The 22,921-nt window shown below is 34.9% G+C and overlaps 1 protein-coding gene across 5 annotated transcripts in view; it reads left to right on the forward strand.

The window, feature by feature from the left end:
- AHI1 (Abelson helper integration site 1) overlaps positions 1-22,921 on the forward strand; it is a 90,700-nt gene that overhangs the window by 7,834 nt on the left and 59,945 nt on the right. For all 5 annotated transcript variants that reach the window (XM_040060064.2, XM_040060065.1, XM_058419985.1 and 2 more), the window contains exons 4-17: positions 3,601-4,208; positions 4,767-4,927; positions 5,229-5,442; positions 6,348-6,537; positions 8,014-8,109; positions 9,591-9,776; positions 10,730-10,867; positions 11,871-12,003; positions 12,964-13,087; positions 15,257-15,486; positions 16,459-16,562; positions 17,347-17,465; positions 20,484-20,614; positions 21,910-22,050. In XM_040060064.2, the coding sequence (XP_039915998.1) occupies positions 3,601-4,208; positions 4,767-4,927; positions 5,229-5,442; positions 6,348-6,537; positions 8,014-8,109; positions 9,591-9,776; positions 10,730-10,867; positions 11,871-12,003; positions 12,964-13,087; positions 15,257-15,486; positions 16,459-16,562; positions 17,347-17,465; positions 20,484-20,614; positions 21,910-22,050 (2,575 nt within the window). The remainder of the gene's footprint in view (positions 1-3,600; positions 4,209-4,766; positions 4,928-5,228; positions 5,443-6,347; positions 6,538-8,013; positions 8,110-9,590; positions 9,777-10,729; positions 10,868-11,870; positions 12,004-12,963; positions 13,088-15,256; positions 15,487-16,458; positions 16,563-17,346; positions 17,466-20,483; positions 20,615-21,909; positions 22,051-22,921) is intronic.

Raw genomic sequence — 22,921 nt, forward strand, 5'->3', positions numbered from 1 at the left:
GTTGACGTCTGTAGGGCAGGATGAGTTTGAAGCCACAACTGATAGGAATGAAGAGCTTATAATGGAGGTGGAAATACACATCAATTGTGGCTAGTGAAAGCTCTGCTTTGCTAGAATAAATAGTCACTGGGGCAGTGGGTGTGCAGCCTAAAGGCATCATGGAAAAAACAAGCAATTGAGACGCAGTCAGAAAGTAAATTTGCTACTATCCCTTCTAGGGAAGTCACCATATTTATTTTTTACCGATTGTGCCTCCTGTTACAACTTGTTAGAATGAGCCAAACCACAGATCAGGCAATGTCCAGATACATTAATCTGTGTAAAGGCGTCATGAAAATGATTGAATTTATTTGGTTCAGCCTAAATTCTGTGGTTGAAAAGAGGATGTTTAAAAATTTTCTACCAGATGAAAAGGTTAGATCCCTCTCTGGAGGCAAAAATTTCTTAGACTGTAGTCTGATCAGATTACAGTATTGGGATGGACAGGCATTGGTAATTTGGGTTTTGTGTTCAAGGCAGGACTGCAACAGATTTATCTGGTTTGTAGCCTGAAAAGTACTGAGTAATTGTTGAGATTTCCACTGGAATTTACCCCTTTGTTTCCTGTGCATAAAATAGGAGAACTGATAATAGTTGACTGTATAATGGATCCACACATTTTTGCAATGTTTTCTGTTAGAATTTGGTGGAAAAATTCCAAGTCCATCATCTTACCTGTAAATTAAAGTTCTTCTAGCTTTGAGTGTCTGTATTTTATAGCCTTACTGAACCAATGGCAGTAAAATTGGTTTCCTAGTACATTAAGGTTTTCTTAAACATCCCACCCAACAAGCTGTCATCACAAGTACATTCATTAGTGATTCAACTGTAGGTTAATGGTCTTTTACAACCAGTACCAGTCAGCGCTTCAGCGGGCTGGCACTGTCCATCCCTAATTTTTCAAGGTGTGCCTGTATTCTTATGGGCGGAAATTCAGGTAGATCTCTGTAAATCAGGTTACACGAGTTTCCAGATACCCATGACAAAGTCACTCTCTACGTTGCCAGCTTCCACTCATGCGTATTTGGGAAGTCCTTTTGAAAGGTGTAAGATTCTTAGGCGTTGTCCCTGCTATCAGCTCTGGGGCACGAGTGGCAATGATGTGACCTGTGGTTGACTGACTGTGATGTGGGCCTTGTGTGCACCTTGGCTGGTGCCTGTGCCCCGCTCCTCTCAAGCCAGTAGTGTAAGTAAGGCTGTTTTCAGGGGGGAGTGCTTCCTCTGCCCTGGTGTAATGTGGCCACAAAGCTGTTTTGAAACAAAGCCTTCTTATTTGTTCCATATTTTAAGATGAGAAAGTCAGGTTCAGGTCAGCAAACCCTCTGGATTTTACTCCAGGGACAGGCCTGTCTTACTGAGCTGCTTTTCTAGCCCAACTCCTTTCTCTAATTCAGTTCAGTGTTTTTGTATTGGTGATTGCTCCTAGTTGATATCTCTCAGTACTGTTTCAGAGATTCCTACCTCTGCCAGAATCCTAATCTGAAGGTTTTTATCAACCTCTTGGCTTTTACTTCTTGTTTTGTAACTTTTTTGCATCTTTCTCCTCTGTTTAGTTTTGTCATATAATTGCAATATGTGGGAAAGGTGGCCTGAATTGAGATCACACAGGCTATTTATCTGAAGAATTTATGTTTGAACTGCTGAAGCAGCTTTTTTTCTGCTTGCAGTATTTATTAATGTTCCTGAAATTTGCTGTAGTTTGAGACTGTGATTTGTTTTTGTTATAAGGAAATGGCCTTAAGTTGTTCTGGAGGAGGTTTAGGTATTAGGAAAAACTTGTCCATTGAAAGGATAGTCAGACATTAGCCGCCCAAGGAAATGGTGGAGTTACCATCCCTAGAACTGTTCAAAAGGCATGTGGATGTGCAACTTGGGAATATGGTTTAGTGGTGTTGGGTTAATGGTTAGACTTGATGATTTTAGAGGTGTTTTCCAACCTGAGTGATTCTATGAATCTATGATTTTTTTGTTTGTAGGCAGTTATAGAAAAACAAGTTCTAGTATTTCAAACCAGTTTTTGCATCAGGTAGGTTCCTTTAAGGAGATTATTATTGAATATCAGAGCTATTTTAGAAACTCTTGACCAGGTCATAGATGAGGGCTTTTTGTTTAGGATTTCTCAAATAATTCTACTACTTGCATTTAATGGATTGATGTTTTATCAAAGACGAAAGTCAGCATGACCTTAGTTATTTGCCACTGTTGGGGTTTGGTTGTCAGTGGGTTTTAATCTTCATTTCTCATACCCTACAGTTAAAGATAGTCACAGAAATAAAGATAAGGAAATGAACAGATTGTTAGGAGCATTATTGTGCTTTTGTGTTTTTCTTAGTTTATACAAAGCTTGCTCTTTAATTCTTTTGTTTTCCTTACTTTGTTTTTGTATTTCAAGTTACGTGTATGAAATTTTCCATGTCCTCTTGAATCATAGACTTACAAATAAATATTTATGTTAGTGGTTTCTTTAAGTAAGTATAAGATGAAACTACAAGGACATTTTTTTCATACTTATTATACATATTGTCCCTTTATACAAAAGTATGAGACAAACATGATTCTGTAATTGCGAGATGTATCCTGACTGGGAGGGAACAATTTCTGTGTTTATTGAGGAAGAAGGTCTTGGCAAATAAAACTTTGTAGGCAGATACGTATATTTTCTCCAAACTTTTAAATTTGCTTTTGTTGTGTTTTAAAGCCCTTTCTAATGTTTCACTTTGAGGCTCTAAGAGAGTTTTCTGTAAGACAATAGCGTAAATGAACCTCAGTGACTTTATAGAAGTTATATCAAGGAACAGAGATCTATCTCTGTGTTGACCTTACAGAATTAGACCTCAGTTACTTGCTGTGTTCTTTGAAATTATCATAGAATCGGAGTTTGGATTGAAAGGAACTTTAAAGGTGATCTGACCCAAGCGCCCTGCCATGATCACGAACATCTTGAACTAGATCAGGATGCTCAGAGCCCCTTCCAAGGGCTTGAACATATCAGAGGAGGCAGGGATGTGGCATTATAACCTGGAGTAACCAGAAATAGAAACTTGAAGGAGAGAGGAAAGTTTTCAATGTATTTTTTATAAAACTACCAAGAAGTGCTTAAACAAATGCATTAGCTGAAACTTAGTTCTGAACAAGCAGCTTTCAGTATAAAAGACTACGAACAACTGAGCCTGAAATCTTTCTCTAACTTGGATTTTCAGTGGATGAAAGTATTTGGTTTTGTGGTGCATGAAGTCTTCTCATCCTCCACAGTGTAAAATACTGGCATCTGTTTATGGAGTAGACTTGTTGATTTCCTTTTTTTACTGAACATATGTAAAAGTCGTATGAAAACAGTGTAACATTGAGGATGAGGTGCCCAAATACCAAATGTGTTTTTTCAGTGTGAATTTTCTGTTGACTTTCAATCTGTCACTTGTCAAATTGAAACAATGAAATAACTAGATCTTTGATTTAATTTTACTTTGAGTAATGTTGCTGAAGGAATAACATGAAATGTAGTGTTTATCCTTGGAACGTAATTTTTTGTACAAATATGTTTTATGTCCTTTTCATTTATAGCTTGATACCTTTAGAAATAATATTGATCTATCTAAGGAAAGTGTGAATGATGAAGCAATTATAAACAACACATATAATCCTGAAGAAGAGAGCCCAAGATTTACAAAAAATAAATTGAGAGAGAAAGCATCAATTGCAAAGAAGATAAACAATGATGTTGTTAGTGGAGAAGAGAACAAGCAGCCAAAGTCGAACAGGAAGAAAAAGAAATCACTGTTACAAGAACAATTTAATGAGGAGGAGGAGTTATATGAAGCTAAATTGGGGAGTTTTGAAGAAAAGACTAATGATTTTCCAAAGAAGAAAACAAAAAGTAAATCAGAAACAGATGTACCTCAAGAAGGTGACAGAAAGATCAAAAATTCCTTGACTGAAGTGAGAAATGTAACTGAATTAGAAGAGGAAGAGCAGCTAATTCAAGCTTATCAGCTGCATGTGGCTGAGGAAGAGGCAAATGCAATTAAAAAGAAAATGAGAAAGAAACTTAAAGAACAGATGTCTGAATCTACCTCCACTGTTCAAAGGCATGAAGTTGCATTGAAAAATGAAGTGGACAAAAAGAAGAAAAAGAAGAAAGAGCGAGCAGTTTTAAGTGAAGCTGAAACAAGGTAACTTGATAAACTGTACACGGTGTGTATGTGAATCTTAAACAAAATGTTTCATTTTAAGATAGGCAGCAGCTTTCTGATAAATTGTTCATATTTTCTAAGTGATTAACTGGATGATTCTCTTATGAAAAAAATAGTACTAAATCCTTTCTCAGAAGGCTGTCTTGATTTATACTTAGCTCATGGATTCTTTTTATATATTTTTTTCCTTAATATTCTTCATTGCTATTTGATGGTTTTTTTACTGACTCTTAACTAACTTAAGATAGCTTTATGCACAATTTTTTTTTTTTTAGTAAAAAGTGATGGCCCTGATCCAGAAAAAGTATTTCTTTAACTCTTCACATAAATGGTTCTGCACTTGTCTGGAAATTAGGGGAAAGGAAGGAGGGAGAGCACTGAAAAAGGCAAGACACGCATGAGACTGGGGGCTATTATGTTTTCAAGATACACAGATGATGAGTTGCAGAATTTCAAGTGCATTAACAATGGCAGTGAGTAATTGTATCAATATATGCAGAGGACTGCAGTTGCTGACAGTGTTCCATTACCTTGCAGTGCAATGTCCCTTTCTGAGTTGCACCATCATCATCCAGAAGAAAGTGGCAATGAAAGTCAGTCACCTGAAAGACTGTTTACATCAGAAAGACAGAAGCTGGAGGAAAGCATGAATAAACAGAAAACTAAAGCCAAGAAAGCTAAGAAGAAAACCAGAAAAGGTCTGCCAATAAAATGTTTTAATACTGTACTACTTTGTTGCCCCTTTTTTTTTGTGCTGCTACAGAAATATTTGTCCATAGTAGTAATATGGAAGTGATTGAGCTGTTTGAGTTACTTACGTGTCTTAAGTTACTCAATTGTACCTCTGTTCTTCCAGTTCTGAGGCTTGTTTGTGAGGGTGTTTATTTTTTAAATCAACCTTAAATTCTAAAAATTCATTTACTATAAGTAGTTTTGAGTTGAGACAAAAGTTACTATGTTCCATTAATGACAGTTTGTTTACTTTGCTCCAATTTCTAGAAGAAACCACCGAAGTTGCTGCAGAAAATGATGAGGAAATGAGGAATTCAGAAATTTCAACTCCGTCTAAATTTGGTTTTGGTGATGATCTTGTTTTGGGAGTTTATATCCATCGATCGGATCGACTTAAAATTGATCACTTGGTATCTCATCCTGTGGTTAAAATCCATATTGTTGATCAGAGGAGTGGCTTATATGTGAAGAAGGAATATAGGTGACTTTTAATAAACTGTTTCTATTATCACTGATTGCAATAAATAGGTATACTCTTCCCTACAAAATTAAATACGAAAATGAAAATAATGGGGTATTTTTTAAGTTTGTGTAGTTGTTCATTAGTTTCTGCATCTATGATAACATGTCTATATATGCATACGATAAGTGAGGGTGATATTTTTCTTTTCCTTTTGGCACTTTAAATGCTCTGCAGTGCTGTAGTGCTCTTGAGGCTCCCCAGGGCAGTGGTCACAGCACCAAGCCTGACAGAGTCCAAGAAGTGTTTGGACAATGCTCTCAGGCACATGGTGACTCTTAGAGATGGTGCTGTGCGGTGTCAGGAGCTGGACTTGATGATCCTTGTGGATCCCTTCCTACTCTGCATATTCAGTGAATCTGTGATATTTCCAACACAGTTCATTTCTGTATTCTTCCCAGAGGCAAAATTTTTTAAGTGTCACAAGTATATAAAAGCCAAGAACATGTAAGCAAAATTATTGTAGTATAAATAGTGTCTTTTTATATTAAGAATTTTTAAATCCTTAAATGAAGTTTAGTTTTTTATATTTCTAACTACTTCAGTTGCTTGTTCCCGCTGTCATTATCCATAATTTTCCTGAAACCAAATTTTATTTGGGCTTAAGCAGTAGACTCCACCATGATCATTATGCATTAATTTGCTAACAGTAACTTAATTGTTAGGATTTTCAACTTCAGCCTGCAGTTTTTCTGTATACATTGCAAATTGTATTCAATTTTTGATGGGTTTAGAAAATTTTTTCTAGAATCGGACAAATAGTATCTTATATGTTTCTTAGCTTTCAGTAATTGAAAATATTGGTTTGTTCAAGGTTGTTATTTAAATTATCTAACAATTGTAATTCTTTGGAAATCTTCAAACAGCAAGAAGGAAGATTCATCTTATGAACAAGAAGAAACAGAGCACATTCTTCCTATAATGACACAACCATGTGACTTTAGAAAGTCTAAATCAACAATTCCAGACTGGGAAGAGCAAGTAATATTTAATGAGCGTTTTACTTATTTTATTCAAAACACTGAGGAAAACCCAAAAGTTATACTGTTTTTTGAGGTAAGATGAAATATTTAGCATCTGATTTATGCACATTGTGGTTTTTTGGTTTGTTTCTTCAAAAGTATATATTTGACTGAATTGGTTGTTGTTTTTCAGTTAAATTAGGTTAATAGCATAGTTTTAAGGTACAAAGTCAAGTGGAGATACCAAAAAGTGTGGCGGGTTATAGGAAAGGATTCTGTTTTGATAATAACAAGGAGTACTAAACTTTCTTATAAAATCAGCAATCAAATTTCTGGGGAAGGCTGGTAGGATATGGTGGATATCACTCTTTTCACGTTCTTGAAATCTGATAAAAGGTACAAGAAACTCAAAGGTAGAATTTTGTCTGCATTTAGCAGCATCTCATTGTACCAATGGACAAACTATTGCACTGTTTCCATTAACATTTTACACATCTACCTCTCCTGTCCCCATCTTCATAAAGTAATTATTAATCTGCCCTCCAGTACAATTATGTTTAAAGGAAAAATTTTAGGTTATATATTCAGTGTAATTTTTAGCTTAGGCTTTTCAGAATTTGTACAGAGAAATGCTGTAGAATTAACATAAAAATGGAAACCTAATACAATAAATATTTTTTGTTCCTTGGTTTTTTTTTTTCTTTTTCAAATAGATTTAATATAATTTATTGCCATATGTTCCTTAATGTTTTGTGATGCTTGTAAATGAACATACTTATAGAATTAAGAATCGTTAATTGCTTAACACAGAACTAATTACGTTTGTATGCAAAGATTCTTCATGGAAATAATGTTGGAACCAAAAGTATGATTCCACTGAAAAAGGTCTGTTTGGCTTCAATGTGGTTCATGAAATACAGGCTTGAAAAAAGTATTATTCTAAGGGGTTTTTTGTATACCAGATAAACTTCCAGGAGTAGCAAAATACAGGAAAATTCAGAAAAATGAAGATTCATAGGTATCCCTGGAATTGGTCAAGGCCAGGTTGGATGGGCAGCCTGATCTAGTGAAAGATGTCCAAGCCCATGGCTCAGAACTCTGATCTTTGAAGGTTCCTTCCAACCCAAACTGTTCTATGACTAGTTTGATGACAAAAGTAATAAAGTTAGGAAAGAAAAACTAACTTTTTGACTGCTATTTTCCATATAGAATAATATGTAGCTGATTTTAGCTGTCAGAACTGTGATCTAAATGATTTTTGAATTATTAAGTAAATTACACATTATTATTTTTTCTCTTTTATTGAGATGTAAGGTGAGCAAGGAAAAGTTTTTTTAAGACTAGACTTCTTTTATAATGGAGGTCATAAATAGTCACCAGATAAATGCATAAGGACCTGTTACTTCTATTTTCATACTTGTGTGGAAGAAACACTGGTTCTGTAATTTCTTAAAATTTAAATGTGTTTAATTTAGTGAAATGACCAATCATATTTTCAGGGGATTTTTTTAAATTACCATGAAGTATACATTCATTAGAAATGCATTTATATTCCTGCTGATACTTCTAGGTCCTTGATTCTCCAAGTATGCATGAAGTGAGAGCCAGCTCTGATGTAAAAATTCAGGAAGGTCGTTACCGAAAAATTTGTTGGGCATTTCTAAAGGTACTGTAAATAATTAAATGAAGAAACAAAATTCATAAATCCTTTTATCTGAAAATCTCAAACCGTACTAAGTAGGAAAGCATTTTAAAATATTTTCAGCAATGGAGGTGGAAAAGAAAAAATCCTTGTTTGCTTGGCTGTTCTCTCCTTTTCCTCTTCTTCCACTCCATGAAATCAACACAGCTGTTACTGTGTGACATTAAACAATGTGCTTTTTAAGAAAGTATACAATATGTAAGATTTTTTTGTTTGTTCATAAAGTACAGAAGGTTGTTTTCTTTTAGGGTTTTCTTTGTGTTTATGTGATTGTGAAGAAAATTACAAATCCACTAATTTCTGAACCTCAGCTGTTCTGTATTCTAGTGGCATTTTCAGTTGTCCAGTCTTTGAAGGACTTCCTAACTTAATTATAGAATGCTTCTAATTTTCAGTTGCAGAGTTTGAAATGCTGTGGCAATTGAAATAAAAATGTGCCAAATGTGAGATATGGGTAATATGTACCTTTCTACGCTTTTAAGAGAGCCTTGCATGTGTTAATTAGTTCTTTGAGAGCTGACAAACTTCAATTGCCCTGAGGATTTTTTATTTACACCTACCTCTGTCTGTGATAGTCATTGACAATCACAGAGCAGTCCACAACATAGAGGAAATGAGAGAAATACAGGAGAAGAAAATGGACTGCAAGTATAGGTGAAGGGATGGGGGCCTCCACAGCAATTCAATACAGAGATTCTTCTGAGCTCTGCCCAAGATAAATCTACTGGAATCAGAGGTCTACTATCCTGTGTCTCTTAGCAGAGCTAGTAGGAACTATGCATCCAGGCATTCAGTACAGCCAACTCCTTAACAGAGCGAAGAGTGGATTTTCAGCTCATAAATATGAATGAAATTGTTGCCTGATCTTCATTCTTACTGCATCTGCCTGGATTATCCTCCTATCTCTGTCAGTCGAAGTAGAAGTGTCCTGATTCCTCATGATCAGTAAATGGCAGTAGATGCTTCTGGTATTCTTCAGTTTAGTAGAGAGGACTCTGTCTCCTCTGAAGCGGGAGAGGTTACTACATTGCTGTATCTTCTGCTCTGAACCAAAGCCTTACCAATGCCTTTTGTTGCATCATTCAAAGAAGACAGATTTGAAGAAGCTGTTTGTGAATTGGCAGCCCCTTGAGATTTAGTTCATTTTAGCAAGTAGTAGTTTAAATAAAAAGAAAAGAGGTACTGCAGAGGTCTTTCCACTTCCGAGATATTACTGCTGTGACGCATCTTTTCAAAGTAGGTGCCATCAAAAATTTAATCTTCATGATTTGATCCTAGGGGAATTAAATACATATTTAGTTCATTATCACTTTTTTAGAGTTAGTGTATTTCTGCAGTGGGAAGTGGATTTCAAGAGTTTATATTGTAAATTAAGATATTAGAAATGATCAATTACTTTTGTGTTCATCTTTCTTCCTCTTTCCTCTTTTTAATCACCCTTCCAGCTTGTGGGTGCAAATGGAGTTCTAAACGTTGGTGGAAAACTTCGTCTGCAATTATATTACCCACCTTCAAGGACCAAGTCACATCCAAATGTTGTTGAGGTTTATGACTGGTGGGCAAAATGTCCTAGAAATCGTTACCCATCAACTTTATATGTAACTGTAAAAGGCCTAAAACTGCCAGATCATGTAAGTTAAATATATAATATATAAATATGTTTGTAAATATGCAGACTTTTCTGTAGGAAGTAGTATCTAGGTAGAACATGTGAGTCTGTGTTTGTATGCATGTATATAAAGCTGTGCTTACATGCAGTATATGAAATATATAAGAATGTTACATCTCAAGTTAGGTGTTTCAAACTCAGCCCTTCATAAGTATCTTTAAAAAACAGGCATGCTATCTACAACTTCAAATATTTTGCCACTGACAGGCAGAAAACTTTGAATACTTTCTTGAAGATTAATGTTCCTTCTTATTAGCAGAAATGCCATTTTTAAGTGACTGAACTCACACAGGTGTATAAATTCTTTGAGAAAAGATGTATATTACTTAACTTTGCTTCCCTGCACCCTTGAGCTGTATTTTTTTTCACAAATGAAAGCTTCTTTAAAAATAGGCTTGCACTGGTTTGTGCTGAGATGAGCACTGAAGATAAATATGGCATTTTCTTTTCTCCTATGCAAATACAGTATTATTCTATTATATAATTTCCCATTTGTATTTAGAGCTGTAATCCTTTCTTCTGCTTTCTTCTTTATACTTTTGTTCTATGAAGAGTAGTCTGTGGAAACCTGGTGAGATGTGCACCTTCTCAGTAGTGCAATACAATAGTGGAGTAATTCTAATTTTCACGGACCTTGACAGTTTCTAAAAATAGGAGATTATCGATTGTTTGAAAATATTGTGATACCACTTGATTGACACAGCTTTGGAAGCTTGGATTACTCTCCGACTTCCTGGTTAATTTAAATGACATTTTGCAATGCAGTTTTCATGTATTAAGCTTTTCCAATCTCTGTGTTCCAGATATAAAAATGCAAGACATTTAAATTAAAAGTACCTTTTAGCCATTTTTAGAAATTACATTGTTCACTTTAAAAATATCTTTTCCCTGATACTTAGTTTTGTTTGCTTTAAGGTTGGTCCTTTTCACTCTATGGCAGCTGTTCAACAGGAACAAAGTAATACAGCACTGTCTGAGCTCCAGAAAGAAGGATGTGAACCTTCTTCAGAGGAGAAAAAGGAGCCATTTAAATGGTCAAGATTGCCTGGACAGGTGAAGCATTTTTCTTTGAATTTTAAATTAAAATAATTAAAATATTTACTGTATTTTAATAAGTATTCTGAAGCTAATAATTAACTAAAATAATTTACAAAGATATTAAACAAAACATAAAAAACTCTCATAGATAGTAGAAGAGGCTTAACTTTAGCAAATATGGTTAATTTAACTATTTTTTTCACTAGAACAGCCAGGTATTTTTATCTGCAGAATCCTCTAAGAATTTGAAAGAGTAGGGTTATTTGGGTAATGGAAGTAAGACAGGAAGCCAGTTCTCAGATTTCAGCTTGCTTTGAAATATATTTTCTTGGCCTTTCTTTTTGTTGAAGACATTTTTAAACTATGAGAGGAAGTGCATACATTGAGGAACCACACAGCTACTGTGGATATTGCCTTTCACCTTAAACTTTGAATTTAGTTTTGGAGAAAAAGCCATTGGGTCAAAAAGAGGTAATATGTTGGGAGAAAGGAAGGGGGTCTAAAATACCAGTTAAGTTTTTTGAAATGTTTATTCTCTGGTTCTGTTTTTAAATATTTAAATACAGATGAGGATTGTTAAAATGATTTGGTGGAAGACCAAAGGTTTGAGTACCTTTGGTTGGGTTTCTGAGTTCACACTGCAGTCATTAGGTTACTTAAAGTTGTGCTTAGACTCTGTAAACAAGCTTCACTTGCAGTCTAACTCCACAGCTTACATCATTCATGGTAGGCATTATTAAGTATTTCTTAAGATTAAGGAATTTATTTCAATTCAAATATTTTTCAGGTTTTTTTTAAACTTGCTAGTTGTTTTTTAATAATGGGGCAGAAAGAAATACATATTCATGGGGACTAGGTTGTGCTGCAAAACTGTCTCTGTTTATAATATGTTGATTTTTACTTTGGAATGCCATTAAGATGTTACTAACCTTTTAGAACTTCTGCATGTCAGGAGCTAAGAGTGTGTTCCACACATTGGGTAGTTAATATTCCTACCAATTGTTCCCTGAAAAGCCAGGCTTGCCGCATACCCAACAAGCACCTGTTTTCCCTGCGAGGTGGAGACATGGGCTGCTTCTGTATCCGCTTCTCTCATGATGGGAGAACACTGGCGGCAGCATGCGCAGGAAGGAATGGCTATCCCATTGCTTGTAAGTTTAAATACATTTCTGCTTATAATCTATGTATTTGGAAATTAAAGTTTAAGGGAAGCTAATTTTTAAATTGTGCTTTTTTAGAGTTTGTGGTTTGTAGTTGTGATTAGATGATTGTTCTGTGCATTAAAGAACATTGAGGAAAATGCTCTTTCTGTATTGATAGGGCTGGAACTGGCTTTTCCTACATGGTTACATATGCACAGTTTAATGGTATGAAATTACACCATTTCTGCCCAGAGGCCTAATGGAAATACTAAATCAGTTTGCAGAAGGAACATAGTTTCTGATTATAATGTTTTAAGGGAAATAACATTTTAAGTCTCCACCTCACACACTTTTCACATAAGTTTTTCTCCTGTCCTGTCTTGACAGCTAGATACCGGAATGTTACCATCTCCAGACAGCTGGAAGCTGCTGTATTCAGACATTCCTTTTAACTCAGATTTTTTACTGCTTAATCATGGTAGCTTCAACTGCATAGTTCTTGAACCGTGCATAAAAGTTTTGAGATTTAGAGAGAGCAGTATTTTAAGTGTACACAAAGTAAGTGTTTAAATGCAAGGAACAGTAAATCTAGATTCCTTTATTACACAGCCCCAGAAAATCACCTCAGTGTTAAAATATTTCTAAGATTGTTAATTAGTTGTCAAAATTTAAAAAAAACCAACACAATCCTAATCTGGTTGTCATAATTTAATTCAAATAAGATGTTTCGTAAGGGGTAAGATATTTGTGACATCCGTGAACCACTAGGTGGAGGTAGATGCTTGCTGTCTGTTCACATCCAGCAACTATTTCATCCTGTTGCCTCAAAATGAAAAGATAACAAAAATGAGTTTATTTATGGTAGCAGAAAAAAAGCCTAAGATTAGACTAAACTTTGGCTCTAGTAGCTACATCTGTTTGACTGCAAATACTTACAGAACTTTTATTTTTCTATTTCAATTTCCCTAGTGTATGAAATTCCTTCTGGACAATTCCTGAGAGAATTTTATGGTCACCTTAACATAGTTTATGATCTTTGTTGGTCAAAAGACAATCAATACCTTCTTACTGCTTCCTCTGACGGCACTGTCAGGTCAGTATGATGAGATGTTCTGGCAGATACCATTAAAAGTTGAAAGGAAAGTGGTCCGATTCAATGTTTTACTACAAACTGTGCTATAATGTTTTAATTAAAGATTTGGTTACCATGTGACTAAAATAATATAAAAATTATGATTGGGTTAGTCACTTGCACTGTATTTATGATTTCTAATGTATTTGTATTTGAAACCAAAGCTTTTCCAAAAACTCTAGTGTCTAAATCTACAGTGCAGTAAAAAGCTAAAAAAGATTTTATTTCAAGAAGACACAGACAGTTGTAATATTCTGTTCCTGGAGAAATTGCCATACTATGAATGCAGTATTAAGTTTGCAAATTTGAACACTAGGCAGGAAACTGAAAATTTAAGATTCAAGTTGTGTAAATTTACCACATTACATATATGTATGTTGGTGGTGTTCTTTTGGTTTTTTACACTTTAAAGTAATTCAGCTTAAGTTGCTGTAAATTCATTTTGATACTGTTATTTCTTAAATCAGATCTTCTACAATTAAAATGTACTTCCCTACAGTGTTAATGTTAAAATATTGATCTGTTCAGATTTAAACATCAAAACCCTCAAAGCTGTAGATACACATAGAAATATCGCTGGGACACTGTACAGTTTTACTGTGAACAACTTCATTGGTTTTCATAGATCTTTTTGGGTTTTTTTAGCCCTTCAGATCCCTATCTATTATTTCTGTTATGCAACTCAGTAATGCTACAGGCAGTTGCGTAATTGAAATGCCAGAATAATTGTTAAATGATATATTGTATGTGTGGAATGGTTTTAGGGTTTTATTGCTGTTTATAACGTAGGCATAAAAAGAGTGTGTTGAGAGTTCAGCACTTTTTTTTTTTTTTATTTGGGAGTGGATTAAGTAAGAATTTTTTATATTGAGGTAAAAATCAATTTCAGTTATTTATCTTGCCTATAAGAAAGCTGAGCTGCTCCTCAATTCTTGAATTTGTGGCAGCAAGTTGCAACTGAAGTGGTCTGCCTCCTTTTCTGTGTGCTATGTGCAGTCACTGTATGAGTTATTAGTTCCTGTATTTGTTGTGAGTTGCCTTCAGCTCCTTAAAACATGTCAGCACCCCACTGCTTTAAAGTCATTATCAGTTTATTATTTCGATTATCTCATATTGAGTTCTAAGGCAATGTGAAGGTAAATTCATGAACTTATGGGAATTCTTCTTTATATAGTGTTCTATGTTATCCTCAAGCCTTCCCAAGGTTTAGTCCCACATTATTTGTAAACGATAAATTAATTTTTATTTTCTTAGATTAAAACCATTCTAAAAGATAGGTAAACTTCTTGTGACCTTTCTGCGTCAAATTGCAAGTTAATTGCTGTACTCTAAAGGGTTGCAATTTTGTAATTAAGTCACCTTTGAGTAAGCTTAGAATTCTTCAATAGCCACCAATAGAAGTGGTTGTCTCACCTGGAGGGGTGCCACTAAAACAATTCAATAACGTTTTGTAACTGAGTACTGTGTGTAACATGGTGCCCACCTGTATTTAGTGATCCGGGTACTGTTTTCATCTTTGGGGAAGACTCACTAGTAAAATGCATAACATCAATTAGAAAACACTAAGAAAAATCTGATCTTAACACCTATGGGTGGCAGGGGATAGGAAACAGATTAATAGTATGAAGAGAATTTATGTGATGTAAACATCCTTGAGATCATGATCACTGTGTGGCTGGGAATTATTATTATTTTTTAAAATTTTCTGGGATTTTATTTATATTTAGTGGCCCTAAATGTTCCTTTATGACTTTTATTGTTCTAATATTGTTTTAAATGAATGATTTAAATGACCCCAGAAGACCTTAATTTGATTGTAACTCTTGAAAGAAAGAAACTAATTCATTCCATGGGATTCTTTGAGTACTTTAAAATGAGAAATGTATCCATTAAGTGAGTCCTTAGAAGACTGAATACGGTGTAAAGTAGTAATTTTTTTTTTTAATTCTTGTCAGAAAGTACCGTATTAAAAGATTAAATAGAGGTGGAACGAATTGGTGGGATAAACAGGTATTGTTAAGTGTTTGCAAACATTTGCCTCTAGAACCAGCAGCACAAAATACAGCATAAGTAATACCTATGTGTGTGACTGCTTTATACAGTAGAAATTCTAACTTTGTTTCCTTTTAGAATGTGGAAAATAGAAACGAAGGCAGCGTCTGCCGTGAGAGTTTTCCCTCATCCTTCATTTGTCTACACTGCCAAGTACCACCCAGTTGCCGACTTGTTGGTTGTGACAGGATGTTACGACTCAGTGATTAGAGTCTGGAATGCAAATGTGAAAGAAATCCATGGGCAGCTGCTACAGGAGCTTGATGGCCATAAAAGTTTCATCAACACACTTTGTTTTGATGCAGAAGGTATGTGGTTAATATTGCTTTTACAAACAGCTGTCTTTCCAGTTGAAGACCAGCTTGGATGTTACAGCTTTCTTTACTTTGTGGAGGCAGTATATTCTTCTTAGGAAGAAATTGTTTACTGGGAGAGTGCTGAGACACTGAGACAGGTTGCCTGAAGGTGTTGAAGGCCATGTTGGTCTGGGATTTGTTCTTGTGGAAGGTGTCCCTCCCTATTTCAGGGAGGTCAGAACTAGATGATTTTTAAGGTCCCTTTCAGCCCAAATCAATCTGTGATTCTTTGATAAAGAAAATGAGCTAATAATAATTAGATTGTGAGAATTTTAGCAGTAGACTGAAGAAGTGGGAAGATGAACTTTTCAATATTGACAGAGAATAGGAAACAGAAAGAAAAGGACAGAGGTTTGACCATTTGTGAGTCATGTTAACTGGTAAGGTTACAGCTGAAATGTTGTACTGACATATACTAGTGGAGGAAGAGTCGTAAATGGGTGAAAAGTAAAGTTTGAATTTTTTCTAGTATTAATGACATCATTAATAGGCAGTTCATTTTAGTCACTGGAGTAGGTACTACAAAGAGGAAAGCTGTATTTTTATAAAGAATAAATATTTGTGCTTAAAGAACAAGTGTTGGAAAACACTGTTCTCGTTCAAGTTTCTCTTACTGAATGTATAAGTAAGCATTGAGCTATCACGTGAAGGTCATTGAGCTGCAAATGTTAACTTTTTGCTGGTTTTGGAATATGAATAAAAATTAAAAAAAAAATCTTCTGCACCTCAGTATTTAATGTATATGCTACATCCAGATTTATGATGTCATCTTATGTCATGCAATATGAGCAAAATGCATTTGCAATGAATATATCGGAGCAAAAGAGATAGAAGAATTGGTATTTGCCTATTCAGAAAAATGAGGGAACAAAAGGTTGCTTCTTGTTTTCTGGTTAGGATTACTTATAAGACATTATTTCTCAGGGCACTACATGTTCTCAGGAGACAGTTCAGGACTGATAATAGTTTGGGATACACCTGTCAAAGGAAGTTCTCCGCACCTTTTTCAACACTGGAAGATCAATAAGGTAAACAGGTTTCTTCAACTAGTGTTGTAATTTTTATGTGAACTGTTCCAAATCTAATAATCTGATTTGAATTAATTTCTTATAAATATATTACCTTTTGTTTAACTGCAGAGGTGTATTTTCTTTAAAAATTTGTCTAGAAGGACTGATACAATGTGCAGCGATTCACTGACTTAATTTTTTAAAATTGTTTTGCAACTTAATTGGATTGGGCACTGGGACGGGTTCCCCAGGGAAGTAATCACACCACCGAGCCTGAGAAAATTCAAGAAGTATTTGGACTCTCAAGACACTTGATGTGATTCTTGGGGCTGTCCTGTGTAGGGCCAGAAGTTGGTTTGATGTTCATAGTGGGGCCCTTGCAACTAAGGATACTCTAGGATTCTGTGATTCTGTAATTGGTTTTCTATATAAAACATAAAAATGCTTGAGGTTTGATAGCACTGTTTTAGCAGGTAAATGCTTTCTCTAGAGACAAAAATAAAATGGACCACAGGCTTTGAAAAACAACTTTGTTCATACCTTAGGGCCCTAATGTTCTGTCAGCATTTCTGTCATCAGCCTGTTTTTTTTAAAATTCAGTCATAACAGATCTGCCTCGTGGCTGTAAATAGTTGATGTCTAGGATGTAATGCCTTAATGTAGGAACAAACTTTTTCCTTAACCAAATAAAATTAATTGAGCAGAAAGAATAATGCAAGAGAAAAATGGGCAGTAATGTGTAAAAACATGAGTTTTAAAACACAAAGTTATATAATTTTCTTTATTTTCCATCATTCTGTAGGAAATAAAAGAAAACGATATTAAAGGAACACCAATAAATCATTTGGAAGTGCATCCGAATGGAAGGCGTTTATTAATCCATGCCAAAGACAGTACCCTGAGAATTATGGATCTCAGAATGTTAGTATTTTTGGTGACAAATGTGTATTTCCTTTATGTTTTAAAATTGACATGGGGAAATAAAATACCATAAAGCTATTAGTTGTGTAGTTGGGGATAAAAAAGATGTCCTAATAATCAAGGATAGAAATCTTAGGGTTAGGAAATGATTTCAAAACCCTGCTGTGTTACAGACCTCTTGGGTGATATTGAGTAAGTCTGTTAGACTAGAATATCTAAAAATTACTAGATTACTTGGGAATCTAAAGTGGCATGAAAAATGCAATGTTAGTCTTCTAAAGATTGAAATCCCTTTTAAAATGCAATCTGGGCATGAAAAGAACTTGGAAGTGGTAACATTAGTGTGTTAGTTTTGCATTTTTAAGATTCTGAGAAGGATATTTTCATGATGAAATGGAAGATGATTGTCATAAATACTAAAAAACGCAGTGATGTACATTTATGGTTTATTAAGCAGGCTGTGAAATAGTTTTGCAGTTTTTGATGATTTTCTCATTCTTAATTGATATAAGCATGATTTTTTAATGACAAACAAAAAAAAAAAGCAAGTAGATTACAGACTCATTTGAATTTGATGTTGGAGAATGACCGGTTCAACTCAATAATCAAATCACAGCAGCATGCTACTCAGAGCTTTATACAATTGGATTTTTAATACCTTGAAGGATGAAGATTTTACAGCCTCTGTGAGCAGCATGTTCTAATGTTCATTCGCCCTCAAAATAAAAGACTTTTTTCTTATTTTTAAAGAGAATTAGCTATATTTCAATATATGTCCATTCCCTCTTGTCCTTTCATTAGGTGAGAGTGAGCAGAGTTTCTCACCAATCACATGCATATCTTGATATAATGCACTTGAACATTCTGTTCTGGAAAGTCACATTAAAGATATGAACAACCTTTCTAAAATGTTTTGATCTTAATTTCATAGGTTTCTTTCCACCCCTCACCACACAGAAAATCCTGGGAGCTATTTAAAAGATAAGTGGATGTGGCCCTTAGATACATGGTTGAGTAGTGGACAGGACAGTGCTGTGATAATAGTTGGACTTAATGATCTTGAAGGTCTTTTCCAAATTTAGCAATTCTTTCATTGTACTGGACTGAATTGTTTGAACTAGCTGAGGACTCTACTGTATTATGGTGCATGTTTCTCTTTTACTGTAAATGATAAGTTACAATGACCACGCTAGAAGCTAAACTATCTACTCAACTGGAGCATGAAATTGCTGAATTAAGAGAGGGAACCTATAGTTTTTGAGGCAAAACTACTACTTTGTTCTGTTGCTCCTCTTTCTAAAACGTGCAGAGTTTTAGAGGGAAAGATGGGCATGCATATTAATCTTTAAGAAAGGGTTTAATATGGGGTGCAATTTCACAATTATTTTAAGCAAATTTATCTATAGGACGTACCATCTCCTGCAATCTCCCACACCTTTGGCTGTGTATTCCTAGCATTCCTTTTTTATGATCTCTAGAGATCTTTTGATGTGGGGTAAGTCAGATCAGTGAGCTGATCCAACTAAAAATTAGCCTACAAATACAAATGATTAATTTTCATTTTAATCAACTATCAGATCAAACTCATCTGATCACTACCCAAACACTAGAGAAGAAATGAGGGAGAGCCTGGGAAAATAAGGGTGGAGAGGACACCACCAGGACTGCTACTTTGACCACAGCCCACAGTTACATTGACTTAAGTCTATCAATAAACCACAGGGTCAGATACCCAGCAGTGATAATTTTACACGTCAGCATTAACTGTTCATTCCCTGCATGAGAAAAGAGGGGGTGGAGGTCACAGATGAACACAATTCACTTTGATTGACAGCTGGTTGCTCTTAACTTTCCTCTTTCAACTTGCTTTTTTGATCTTTTTGGATAATGCTGCTGTCCTGTCACTTAGGTATGTGATCAGGGATTTGGTTTTGGTTCAGTCCTCTCCTGAGGGTTTCATATGAAGATTAGTTCTACATGTTGCAGGGCTCTTCTAATGACATCTCAGAGATACTATCTTTCTTATTCATACAGCTAAAACTCTTATTTGGGCTAAAATGGTATTGCACTGGGATCATTAAAGCTTCCTTTTCTCTTATTTGTGAGACAGAATTTCATCTAGAGTATATTTATTTGGAATATTGTTTAAAATAATTTTCCTGTCATATTAAATACACTGCTCTTCTCCCAGCATACCTCCATTGCTTTTGCAGTAACAAATGTGAAATAATACTGTTTTCTGTCCTTGAGGGCTGTAGTGGCCTATTGCTGTTCTTACCTCAAGTTCTGCATTGTAGTACTGCTGCTGGGTTAGTCTCCATGTTGAACTTTGATATCCTTTCCCAAGCTATGCCTCATGTTTAAAATAGCTTCTTACAAGCTGATTTATGCTTCTTTACATTCTTTTGTGGATCCTCTTCTACTTGATGCCTACAGACTGTTTGACAAGAGATCATTATTACTGTGCTGCCCAATAGTGTTTCACTCAAAAAAGATTAGGATATCTAAGTTGCAAAAGAATATAGAACATATTAATAGTAAATCAACATTTATATCCGAAATTTGTTGATTCTACTGCTGGTTTTCTGACCAAGGAGACATTAGTCTGCAGAGCTGAAGAGGGCTGCTGCTTAAGTTTAATCATACAAGCTCAAGAAGCATAATGAAAACTTTTCTGACAGAGCTTGGACTAATAGTGCCAGTTTCCCTCTTTTATGCAAAGCCTAGAATTAAGATAGTGCATATTACTGCATCTCTATCTGTTCTCTAGATCTGAGGATTTCCTTTTTCGGCTAAAAGACAAGCATGTGTGTTTTCATCTATACTGTCAGGTGCATTATGAAGGTTAAGGAATATAAAGGGTAAATAAATACTGCACTCTGCAAGAAGTGTGTGCTTGCATATCTATTTGGGATGCAAGGTCTACTGATTTTCTTTAGGAATAGAGGTGGAACTGACGCTTGAAAAGTTACATTGTCTTTTCTGAATGTATCTTCTGTTTTTGCAAACTTTCTTTAGCTTGGCGTCAAAGAAATATTTAGGTGCCACAAATTACAGAGAAAAGATTCACAGCACCTTAACACCATGTGGTACATTCCTGTTTTCAGGAAGTGAAGATGGAAAGGCTTATGTTTGGAATCCAGAAACAGGTAACTAATTATTTTATGGGCTTAAGCCAGATTGTCAAAGCTGAGGGGGAAAGGATTTTTTAAGGTTTATTGAAACACTTTTGATACAGAATAAAACTTCGGTAAGACGTTCTTAAACCCTGGAGCTTTAGCGCCAACTTTTAAATAGCTGTTTTTAATCTCTGAGATTTAGTTCTCTAGAGGAAATTAATAGAGGTAACATTTGTAATATCCAGCATGACTGGAGCACCTGAGGCTCAGCTTTTTGTATACTGCAACTCTTTACATGTGGGGATGATCTTAAGATGGAATGCACAAAAAATGTTTTAGGTCAGGTTAAGTTTTTCTGTTGCGTTGTTTAGATTTGAGAGGCAGACTCTTCTTCAAAACCACTTCATCTCTGTGGTGGATGGTCAGAGACTGAATATTTTTGATGTGTGGTGTATAAGGTTTCTCTGTGAATTAGATCCCAAGCCAAGGAGTTTCAAAATAGCTACCAAAATCTTTCTGAAAAAAATGTGGTGAAAATGTAGGGTGGAGGTTCTTGTACAGCAGGTAAAAGAGACAAAAATCAGAGCAGAAAGTAGCAGGATGCCATTTTGGATTTGATGACGTTATATTCTGTCTGTAATTGTAATCTATAAATTTTTTTAAAATAAAAAAGTAAATATTGTGAAACTAGCAGATAACTAACAGTTCTGTTTTGAATTTCTTTCCATGTTTTCAACTACATTAGCTTGCATCTCTGCTGCCACATAATTTGCCTGAAAACTTTAAAAAAATCAAGTAAAAGAAAGGAGGAACTTTTTTATTAGTATGTTTTTATTGGATCTTGACTTTTGTTTATACACTGTATTTGCATTTACAGTGCCATCAGCTGAAGAGCTATTTTTATTTATATTTTTTTAATACTCCTCTGCTCAACTTTCACTCCTGTTATCAGTACTTTATAGCTGAAATCCATGAGTAAGATGGCTATCTTTGTACAATGCAAGCACAAACAAATACGCTGGAACGCCACCTTTCCAGAACGTGCTTATCAGAACAAGAGAACTCCTCTAACCTGGTGCATCCTCCTCTGGCATTTCCTGCAGCTATTGCAACAGTACTAACTTTTCTGACTTACTGAATAACTTAAAAGCATGCAATATTTCTTTTGTCTTATGCCAAAATACTGCTTTTCAGTTGGGAAATCGACTGAAGGACATTTACAGCGGCAAACACTGCAATAATACAAGATTTAACTGACTGTTAATTTTGCTGTATCAAATAAAATATTTTTCCTTGGCATTAATAAACTTACTTCACTTCTGCAGGAGATCAGGTGGCCATATATTCTGAACTCTCCTTCACATCTCCACTTCGTGATGTTGCCTTTCACCCACACGAACACATGGTGTCTTTTTGTGCCTTTGGTCAAAACCATCCAATACTTGTATACATACATGATTATAAAGGTACGGTATAAATTTTATTGATACGCATCTGTAAGTATTTTATTTTAGAAGCAATTTGTTAGTATTTGTACTTCTTTTGAGAGAAAAAGAAAACAGTCATTTGATGATAATGCCTATCTTTTTTCTGAGAGATACCAAAACTGAATTGAACATGATCCTGCACAACCTGTTCTATGTGATGCTGCTTTAAGCAAGGGTTTTGGCCTAGCCAGATCACCAGAGGTCCCTCAAGGTTTTCGTATTCCATACTGTGTGATTTTTTTTTTGCAGCATTTTATCATATATAGGCAACATCATAGAAAAGCCCTTTTTGCAATATCAAGGTGGATTACGGAGCCAGAAAATACAATTATTTGGAAAACTAATTAGTAGCTTAATCAGTCTGAGTAGTTTGTGCCAGCTGTGTTACAAAATAATGTTGACGAGCTGTATAGAAGTGAATGAGTGTATAGACTTCTAATAAATAGCTGTTATAGCTGTGATGTGGTTATGTCAGAGATATGTTTATTCCCCATGTTATATTGATGAGAAGATAGTAATAAATACTATCTTTGAATTTTTGGTCTACAAAGTAAATTTCAGATTGTCCTTTGCAGGCCTTTTTGATAGTTGTGTTCAATTAAGGATATTTCTGTCTAGAGAGTTAATGTGTTAATATGAATTATGCAGTGATTTTTTTTTTGTATGAATTATATCTGCAGGGGACATAGATCTGTAAAGCTAATTCTGTCTTAAACACTGTCTTTTTAAGTAACATAGTGATAGGATTACTCATATAAAATCTCAGCGTAGGTTATTCGTTGACTTTTACAGGAACATTTAGTGGAATGACTTTGCAATCAATATTTACTGCTACACTTCAGTTAAGTAG

This window comes from Hirundo rustica, chromosome 3 (genome assembly GCF_015227805.2).
Source record: "Hirundo rustica isolate bHirRus1 chromosome 3, bHirRus1.pri.v3, whole genome shotgun sequence".
In the NCBI taxonomy this organism is placed as follows: domain Eukaryota; kingdom Metazoa; phylum Chordata; class Aves; order Passeriformes; family Hirundinidae; genus Hirundo; species Hirundo rustica.